Raw genomic sequence first — 10,493 nt, forward strand, 5'->3', positions numbered from 1 at the left:
GTAATAATTTGAGAGACCATCTCGAATGCCACCCTATATATGGTTCGGTCGGCTAAAGAAGGCCCATCGAAAGGTAGCCGAAAACTCTCGGCGCGACTACCTTTCCTCGCCTCTCGCGAACCATGTACTCTCTGATGTTGGAGCTATGATATTCAGGTGTGGATTGCTCTATTGTGCTGTCAAAATTCCTCCTATAGTACTGTATATATGTTCCATTTGAACCGAAGTCAACCAATTTCATGGCCATGCGAGAGAATCGAACGCTTTATTCATTTTCGTGTATGACGGCCAACTTGCGGGCAACGGTTACTCCACAAAGCAAACTGAAATGAACCAACGAGAAAAAAACAGAGGCCTCAGGCTGCTCTGAAAGCCAAGCCAAATTGGCAGATTTGCTAGACTAGCCTTTTTTATTTTTTGCGAGGATGCTAGACTAGCCTTCTCTGTAGACTAATGCCAAATGGGTATCACTAACCACGTATCCGATGAAAACCTCGTTAGGTGCAAACTTGCAAACTTTATGTTTGGTCCGTCGGATCTACGATGTGTGGCTCAGATGACATGTGGGAATCAAACTCCTCGCTTAAACGCAATTTCGCACAAAACCCCCTGATCGAATTGCTCCGTAACACTACACGCAGAGAAACGATTCGCGAATCGCGAAGGAGTTATCTCCTTCCTCTGTTTCTCGTTCCCCATGCGAGCGGCCGCGCGTCGACGACCTGCCATGCCGATGGCGACTGGGGCGCTACTCCAATCGTTGGAGAGTCGGAAGACACGGCGGTGCCCGACCGCGACCATGACCAGGCCCGATGCGTTGGCGGTGGCGGAGCAGCGGCGCTTGCTTGACGCGCTGGAGGCGAGGCGCTGGCCCCACTCAGCGGCCGCCCGACGGCGACCTCCGGTCACAGCTGCGACGTCGGCGACCCGGTGACTCTGGTTGACGCAAGGGAGACCGAAAGGGCACGTTCGCCGCTCGGCGTACCTAGCCAGGTCGTCCCGGCGTCGGGCTAGGCAGCACGGCCAGGGGCGGGATCGTGCGGAAGCGTTGACGGCGGGCAAGATTCAGGTCGATCCTGCGGCGGGCTCGCGGTGAAGAACTGACAGAGGGCGCGGAGTCGCGTCCGGCGGCTGGCTCGCGTGGAAGAACGGGCGGTGGGCGTGGAGTCACTTCCAGACGCAGGATCGGCAGAAAGACCAGCAGTTGGCCGGTGGATGGGGAGGAGCGCCGTCAATCTGGACTAGGAGGAGGCTCGAAGAGGAACGGTTCCTTCCTTTTTTTTTTTACTCGTGAATTGGTTCTTGTATGTATTGTTACAGAGCAATAGATTCAGCCGGGGCGTTTTGCGCGAATTTGCGTTTAAGTGAGGAGTTTGATTCCCGCCTCTCGTCTGAGCCACACGTTGTAGATCTAACGGACCAAACAGAAGGTTGCAAGTTTGTATCTAAACGACGGTTTTAACCGGATACGTCGCCAACTCGTAGATAAAACTGATCGCAGTCCTGCAAGTGTACTACGGCGCTACACACACGGAAATGAATTGACCCGCCGGCTGAGACATGAGTGCAAAGCCAAGAAGAGTTGACCCGGCCGCCATGTCGGTCTCAGCCTCAGGACGACGATCTTGCTAGAGCGAGGTCTAGTTCGTACGACTTGGATGCTGATTAATTAACGTGTCGTACGTTGACGGCAGCTTAATTAGTTCGGATGCTCAGTCCCTGGCCTGGGATGATTCGTGCCACGTGGCATCTTTAATTAGTCATGCATGGTCTCTCCCTCGCGGCGGGTACCTGCGCGGGCCGGAGAGCGTCGCGTTCGACCGCGAGAGCCGCGGTCCCTACAGCGGCGTCTCCGACGGCCGTGTCCTGAAATGGAACGGTGACAAGATCGGCTGGACCACCTACGCGTACGGCCCTGACTACAGCAGCGAGAAGTGCACCGCGTCCAGGCTCCATCCGGAGACGGTCACGGAGAGCCGTTGCGGTCGTTCGCTCGGCTTGCAATTCCATCACAAGTCTGAAAACCTGTACATTGCTGACGCTTACAAGGGACTCATGCGGGTTGGCCTTGGCGGCGGGGAGGCGACGGTGTGGGCCAACGAGGCGGACGGCGCGTCTCTCCGCTTCACCAATGGGGTCGATGTCGACCAGATTACCGGCCAGGTCTACTTCACGGACAGTTCCATGAACTACCGAGGTCGCAACACGAGATGGTTACGAGAACGGGGGACTCGACGGGTCGTCTTATGAGGTACGATCCGCGGACGGACGATGTCACCACTTTGCAGTCGAGCATCACGTACCCGAACGGTGCTTCTCTCTCTCCTGACCAGACGCACCTCGTGGTCGCGTCTACTGGCCCGTGCAAGCTACTACAGCATTGGATCAAAGGGCCCGACCTGGCAAGACAGAGCCATTTGCAGACCTTCCGAGATATCCAGACAAAGTGAGGCAAGACAAGAGAGGTGGATACTGGGTGGCGTTACACCGCGAGAAGAATGAGCTCCCTTTTGGCTTCGATAGCCATCTTCTTGCCGTGAGGGTCGGACCCAATGAAGAAGTACTTGAACAGATGAGAGGGCCAAAGAGCGTGAGGCCGACGGAGATAATGGAAAGAGGCAATGGCAAATACTACATGGGTTCCGTCGAGCTGCCGTATGTCGGCGTAGTCACACATAAATAGAGATCCATTTAGTATATGTGTTTAGCCTTCTATTCTCCCTATTACTTTGTATTACAGTGTCCATAATTGTGCTTCAAGTTAGGATTGTGCTCTCATGTTAGGACGCACGCTGTTCATCGATAAAACATGCTCCCTCCGTCCCATATCAATTGACTTTGTATTAAGTATCTAGATGCTCTTTAAGCATAGATACATTCATATTTGGATAAATTCGAATCACTTAACATGGGGAACGGAGGGAGTAGTATATTCCTTCCTTCATTTTGGGATTCAGCCGTGGTGTGTTTATTTTTATTAGACGCTGATGTCTTCTCCCCCTGCAAAACAAACCTTTCCACAATGTAATTGTCGCGAGGATCAGAAATGATGTCTCGAGCACAAATCATTTTATTTTTGAATATGTACATGGTTGTAAACTTGTAATGAAGCAGAGCAAATAATTGTTTCCCGCCGTCGTTTCTATAGCTTATTAACAGAGCAAAAAATGTAGTTGGTGAAGTTTGTTGAGCCAACAGGCCAATATTTCTGTGATTAACCAGACTATGATATATACAACTTTGCATATATCCCAAGAAAGTGAAATCCATCTGATGGCTGTGAAATGGGGTTCTCTAAGTTCTGACACGTAAACTCCTGTATTTCTGGACTATTTGAGGAATTACTACAAGAAAAGACAAAAAATCATCGGAATTATACAGCAAGTTTCCTTGGCTCATGCCTGACTGGATGCAAATGACAATTGCTGAAATCTGCGAAGCAGTCAACAAATTAACAGTCATGAAACTATGAAATAACTGATTAACCAAACAACATTGTCACACGCAATGTTTATGACAAAAAGCTAACACGTCCCATGCAACACTGGGATCTGAGGAAGCGACAGAAACATTAGGAAACGTTAATCCATAATATATCTAAACACTTGGACTACTATGTTCAGTATTTACTGAGTAACCCCAACATTAAGCAATGTCAACAGAGTATTTGTACGCAACACAATTCTCAGCTAATAATGTTCAAACTAGCATTTATTCTTAATGCATTGCAAATAAATACACCTATATGAGCTGTGTATACTAACTACTCAAGCCCTAACTATATCCAGATCATTGTGACCTTTGGCCGTGGTAAAGACAGGGACACGGTCAAGGCTCCATGGCGGTCCGCGTCATGAAGAAATTCAGACGCGACTCGAAGCCCATCAAGGTTGCGAGATTCCTCGTACTCATCTTCTGATGTTGATAGCTTCTCTATGGCCACCCTTGGGTCTACCTTCATCTCCTCGAGCACGACACAGTTCCTGAGGATATGATCTGCCAGCTCCAGTTGATCTTTGTGGCCATAAAATCCAGTGATATGAACCAGTTTGAGATGGGAGTGCGGGTGTGCAGGAAGAATCCTTAGATCACCATCGTCACGGCAGTATGGCTTGTGTTTACGTCTCATCCACATCTAAGAAAAGAAGTATCAGTACAAGTATTCCTCGAGGAGTCAGAACGAACAGGTTAAATTTGCAAGAAACAATGCATTCGCGTGAAATGCTCCAGTTGATCTTTGTGGCCATAAAATCCAGTGATATGAACTATTTACGAATTAGTTTTGGCATGGAATGAAATTGCACCCCAGAATACTCCATAGCAGTTGGTGTCCATCAGAATCACAGTGGGAAATTGTCCAGGCAAGCTTCCATTGCGGCAGAGCTGCGGATGTTGCTTAAGGTAGCCGCAGAATGAATGAATAACTAAAAGACAGTAGTTGATCGGATATCAATTTTTTTTAGTGAACAAGCAATAGACCGGCATCCCATTGCATTAGCACTGGGAAATGCATCAGACACAACTTACGACATGGACCTGGCGACAAATCAACTGAAAACAGAAGAAAAGAGAACTGTACAGGTGAAGGGCTAGAAAGAATGTGGCATCCTTAGTTCGAATATGCCGCGAGTGGTGGTTTGATCGAGAAGGAAGACAGATCAGAGGAAAAAGGAACCTGTCAGTTATTTGGTATGTGAACTGAGCCATTTAGAGATGATGTAATAAATATGAAGGGCTAGAGAGAATGTGGCATCGTTAGTTGGAATGTGCAGCGAGTAGTGGTTTGATCGAGAAGGAAGACCGGACAGAGGAAAGAGAAACCTGTTAGTTATTTCGTATGTGAACTGAGCCATTTATAGATGATGTAATAATAAAGGTGTCCAAACCAAATCCACACCAGGTTGTAACCAAAGCTTACTCTGCATAGGAAGCTGAGCTATTGCACAATTGCCTACTTTCGTGCTCCTACCTTAAAATAAAGGCTAAATGGTTAAGGCAGTTAGGAATTAATTTAATTTTGCTAGGTACCTTCATTAAACAAGATGGTATAGAGATAATGTAGCCAGATGTTGGGTGAGTTCGCTAATGCAGAATGAGATGTTAGCTTTTATAAACCAAGATCAAATAAATAACAGTATACAGAAAACATTTGGTCAGTTGTGATAAATATCTTAGGCTCCATTTTACTCACAAGGCACTGTTGCATTGCTCGCATGCTAGGTAAAGACAGAACTTAATTTGCTTCCAGCTAATTATTTCATCTAACATACATTTTAAGGATTAAAATGATAAGCTTACATGCAACTCCAGCTTTTCCATCGAAGGAGCAGCCTTCAGGAGATGTCCAAGGTCAAGGACATCAGTTCCACTCTCTGAAGAGACCAAAATGGTCACTTCCAATTTCACATGTCGAAGCCCAAGAAAACATGTGGAGCTTCTGGGTGGAATAGACCTCTGCACACACATACAGAACACTCCGTTACTAGCAGAACTGGGTGGAAATAAAAGTAATGTCAATCTGTCTTGTTGCAAACCTCAAGATCTCTGCATTTCGTTGCTACACTCTTGGGGCAGCTTGTAGAACCAGATAGTTCAGCGAAGAGATGTTTAAGGGAAGTACGGACATCCAGTAGATTAATACACGCATCTGTTAGGCTCGAAGTTCGATCCGATACAAAATATGTTACCGGACCTTTGTATACAAGCATTTTGAGGCTATAATTTAACCGTACCTTATGAAGTAAGGGACAACATCTGATTTGCAAATGTTTAAGCTGGTTCGCAGAATGAGGTATTGTTAAAGTTTCAAGCATTGTACAAAAGAGCACTCCAAGAAACTCCAGAACACTGCATTTGGACACGAAATGCCCAAGATCTTCATCAGTAATACTCACACCACTTAAGTAAAGCTTCTTTAGGTTGAGAAAGCCCTTGAAATTAGTTGGAAGCTTCAGAGAAACAGTACTAAGATGCAGAGATCGGAGGTGTGAGCCATTACATTCATCAAAAAGCTGAAAAGGGAAGTTATATGGTTCCATTCTTTCAGGATCCGATACCCGAAGCCTGTAGACTATGGCCGGAGAGTCTAACCACAATTCAAGGGTAAGTACCTTTGTCTTTGATGCAATTGCAAGGTTTACCCATCTATCAACATCAGCTGCATGTCTATCATCAAGATCAAATCGGATGTTCATTTTCTCAACCCCTGCACCATTGCGTTGCCTCAGGACTGCATTAACTCTCTTTATGAACTCCTGCCGAACAGCTTCCCTTGTAGACCAGGCTACACGTGGCATAATTGTTTTACAATTGAAATTTAAACTTGTCTGGTGACACCAAATATATTTCCACTGACATGACAATATGCTTGTCTTTACAGCCTCTTCCATTGGCAATTGTGATAAGACAGAACACAAAACATCCTGTTGCACATAAACAATTAATAGATAATTCAACAAAAACAAGCAAGAAAACATATTATGCAATCACTATCTTGTGGAGGCAGGACAGGCCATGAAGGTTGCTAAAATTGAAGCCTTGGTCGATCGATTGAGGCAGAACAAGTGCAATTTCACAATACGTTAGTACATACCATAGGAAGGTCACTCAATTGAAGCCTTGGTCGCTTACTGTTGGTGATGGCTCCATGCAGCGCTTCTGCAGTTTTTCTCCTTTTATCTGCCATTCGACGATGTTAAATTCTATCTGAGAGAAATCAAAAGAACACAGAGTTAACATCGAATTATCAAGTTGTGCAAAATAAACAAAAAGAAACTTACGGAACCATCCAGGACCAGGAGTACCATATACTCATCAGTCCCTCCGGTTCTCTAAAAGTAATATTCAGATTACATGCAAATCATGAGCACTTTGTCTAAAAGCGTATTTCCAAGATAACATCGTTTGTTACGATTTAATAATCGGAGTGAAGTGCAACATAAATTAGTGGCCAAAGTTGAGTACTTGGTACAAATGTCAACGTGCAAAATGATAGCTTTTAGTTTAGTAAAGGGAGTATTAAACATGGAATCCTTGATGTAGTTATCGTGCGTGCGTGCATACTTCTGTTCTGAAGAAGACCACAATTTGACAACAGATTGGGCACTCTACATCTAAAAAGTGTATCAGCGTTCCTAAATTTAGATGATTCGCCCCTAATCCTCCTATCTGCAGGCGCTTCGTGGAAAACTAATCTTCCCACGGGCGGAGGACCCAGTAGGGCAAGGTAGGGCGGCCGCCCTACCTTGATTTTTGCCTCAGTTACGGATTGGGGAAGATTATGAAACGGGGAGCTAAAGGGCGGAATCCGTTGGTGGGGTGATGGTAGGAGAAACAGTCGGGAGCGAGAGAATCGAATGGGAGATCAACCTGCGGTGGAGGCGCTCGCGCGAGGAGGAAGACGATAGGCGCTCGCGCTAGGAAGAAGACGATGGGCGCTCGACAGCGGGATGGGTGGCGGCGCTCGGAAGAGGAAGAAGATGCAGGGAGCGAGGGGGCTTGGGTTGCTCGGTAGAGGGAGGGAGGGGGTACTATTAGCCAACTACCGAGGCCAGGGGTGCCAAGTAGTACTAATTAGAAACGGAGGGAGTACAATAGTATAGACGGATGATGTCTATAATACGTATCCATGTCATGTATAGACTACGCTGTAGACATTTTTTACAACAGATTGTCTGCTTACTTGTCTATATAATCCCTGCAATTACGGACTATACTGATTAGAACTCGATCAATATCTTTACTCGCACGAGACGACGAGAACTAAAAAAGCACAGCTTTCTGGCTTTCATTGTGCATTGTGCGATCAACTATTTCTTCTCTCTCTCTCTCGCAAATTTGGGACGCAAAGTAGATCATATTAAGTTCGTAACATGCACGCCAATTAAGAGCAGATGCACCAGTGCTCCAATATCAATCAAATCAAGAACCACCGCCACTACAAAGTACAAACGCTAGACTCCGCCCAGAAACGTGGACGTCAAAGGGGAATTAACTGATCAAATAAATCGACGGATCAAAGAACATTTTTTTTTCGGGGATCAAGCAAGAACATTGAGGTCTTTCTCCACTTGCTGTCCCTGACCCCCTGAGCCTAGGGGTGGCAATGGTATCCATACATGTTTACCCGATGGGTTTCTACCCGTTTAAGATACAGGTTTCGTTAAAAAACAAATGATAAAATTTTGTACCCGACGGGTATGGCGGGTACGGGTATGGTATTGGACTGTCCGAACCCGTCTACCCATGTATCCGCACTTAAGTTGTCAGCCCAGCACTCAAAGCCCATTAACCTAAGCCCTGGCGGCCTGGCCCAACCTAAATACACTGCGTATATAAGCTGGCCAAAACCCAAACTAAACCTAATTTCCCTTTTCCCTTCCCCAGTCCCTCTCCCCAAGCCGCCGCTTGCTTCCTCCCCGAGGCGTCCGCCTGCTAGTTTCCTCAGTTCATCCCCGATCTCTCTTCTCTCCCTCTGTTCTCCTGAGCCTAGCCCGAAGACACACCGAGCCATCTCCCTCCTTGCGCCTCCTCTACCTCCATCGTCGGCCCCCTCTCTCCCTCTTAATCCGGCCGACCGATCCCTCGCCACAGCCTGATCGGGTTCTGGCCGACCCTGCCCGTGCCGCCATCGGATCCGGGCCCGACGCCATGGCGGCGGCGGCGGACGGCTGCCTCATCTCCTCGGTCGCTGCCATCCTCGTCACAGCGGTAGCGCGACGCATGCGACATTGGCTCACGGCACCGAGGTTTCCCACCAGGCGCGGGCTAGAAACTGCTGATGTGTGCTACTGTTGATGGCAGGTTGGGTAAAAATACCCACGGCGGGTGGCAGGTATGGTAAAATTTCATACCCGACCGCGGGTGCGGTTACGAGTAACGGTTAAGGGTCGGGTCGTCGGGTACGGGTATGGTAGAGATGTACTCGAACCTGTCGGTTGCCATCCGAAGCCTCCTCTGTTCATCTCTGCCTTTCATATGCCGCAAGCAGCGAACCAGCAGGAGCTGTATTCCGCCGAGCAGGTAGCACACGGGAGGAGTTTTGTGGGCGCGACGCCGCAGATCCGCCGGCGAGCAGCGGACCTTCACATGCTGGGTAGCGGCGATCTCCGGGCAATCTTCTTGTCGCCACCAAGTCCCGCTTGCAGAAAAAATAATTGGGGGAAGTTACATACGCCCCTCGTACAATAGGAGAAGTGACATTGGTTAGCATCGATTTTTATGGGATTAGACTGTCCGTATTTCTACCGACGGACTGTTTCTCTCTCTCCTTTCTCTGTACTCCACACAATAAAAAATCATGCGTGTCTTCTCTTATAGACAGCTGCAGACTGCTTGTTTTACATGTCCTTATACGTCAGTAAATTAACCGTTTTGTTCACAACATGGGTCAAAAAAGCATCGCTTAAACGCGCAAAAGATCTCATCGGTGGGAAAACGTTTCGCTTAGGGCCCGTTTGGTTGGGTTTAAAACAGTTTTTGACTTTTGGCTTTTAAACCACAAAGGTACCTATTTAATGCTTTTGACTTTGACTTTTGAGGTGGTATAAGCAAAAAAAAATCTTTGGCTTTTCACATTTGACTTACATCCGACAATGCGTGAGCAGAGCGACGTTAGCTTTGGCAGCACGACACCACCACGATGCTAGTTGCAAGTATATCTGAGCGTGGGCAGGCAGACCGGCCTGAGAAATGCGTAGGTTCTCACCCACTCTCATGTATCTCATCTACCCACTCTCGATCTGCCCACGCGGTGGCGCGTCCGGCGCGCATCCACGGCTCCAGTGCGCACCGCCGGCATCGTGGAAGACGAAGTGCGAGCGCGGACCGGGGCAGAGGAGAATGTGCAGTTCAACGTCCGCGCGGGGGGGCGGAGCAGAGCACCGATGAGAGGGAAGAATCAGGGCCGCACCTGGCTCAGGTAAGGGCGGATCGAAGCTCCCCACGAGCGTGCGGAGCCAGGGAACTACGCGGCGGCAGCGGGGATGCGCTGCAGCGCGGTTGCGGAGGCGGCGCGCGAGGAGAAAGAGGAGAAAGAAGAGGAGTGCGGGCGACTGGGCGTCGGCGAGGAGCTCGAAGACGGGGCCGGCGTGGTGGTCCTAGCAGCCGGGTCGACGAGGCCGTGGAAGCGTGGGGGTGGCAACTCTGGCGACACCTGGCCGGAGCTTGAGAAGATGGCCGCGGGGCGGACGTGGTTCCGGCGCGCGGGAGATCCATTCGAGGGCGGCGTTGCGGTGAGGGCTCGCAGAGGCTGCGCGCCGCGAGGACGCAGCAGTGCGCGTGCGCCCCCTATTCCCCGCAAAGACGAGCGCGAGAGAGAGATCCGGTCTGGTTGGGAGGAAGGGGAAAGCTATAGCAAGCTTGCTTGGAGGCATTGTACTGAATAAATTCCATGATGCTGAAGATTAGATTGCAGGCTTCAATATTATCGATGCCACAACATTACTCTATTTAATATGGGCATTTGAAACACTCACATCAATGGGTTTCGTAGA

At 48.5% G+C, this 10,493-nt stretch overlaps 2 protein-coding genes across 2 annotated transcripts; one reads left to right on the plus strand and one right to left on the minus strand.

Annotated features, from left to right (window-relative positions):
- The first annotated feature begins 1,560 nt into the window (after positions 1 to 1,560).
- Positions 1,561 to 2,683, plus strand: LOC100838055 (protein STRICTOSIDINE SYNTHASE-LIKE 3). The gene is given in 4 exon segments (XM_010231766.1): positions 1,561 to 1,598; positions 1,695 to 2,191; positions 2,194 to 2,391; positions 2,394 to 2,683. Coding segments are annotated over 4 exon segments (1,023 nt in total).
- Positions 2,684 to 3,510: 827 nt separating this feature from the next.
- On the minus strand, positions 3,511 to 7,552 carry LOC100838353 (putative F-box/LRR-repeat protein At3g28410). Its single transcript, XM_003561368.4, has 5 exons — positions 7,369 to 7,552; positions 6,593 to 6,705; positions 5,535 to 6,422; positions 5,299 to 5,454; positions 3,511 to 4,135 (listed from the first exon to the last, which is right to left on the minus strand). Exons 2-5 carry the CDS (start codon positions 6,683 to 6,685, stop codon positions 3,779 to 3,781), a joined length of 1,494 nt encoding a protein of 497 aa, XP_003561416.1. The 5' UTR covers positions 6,686 to 6,705; positions 7,369 to 7,552; the 3' UTR covers positions 3,511 to 3,778.
- Positions 7,553 to 10,493: the final 2,941 nt, after the last annotated feature.

The sequence above is a fragment of the Brachypodium distachyon genome, chromosome 1 (genome assembly GCF_000005505.3).
Source record: "Brachypodium distachyon strain Bd21 chromosome 1, Brachypodium_distachyon_v3.0, whole genome shotgun sequence".
NCBI classification, from domain to species: domain Eukaryota; kingdom Viridiplantae; phylum Streptophyta; class Magnoliopsida; order Poales; family Poaceae; genus Brachypodium; species Brachypodium distachyon.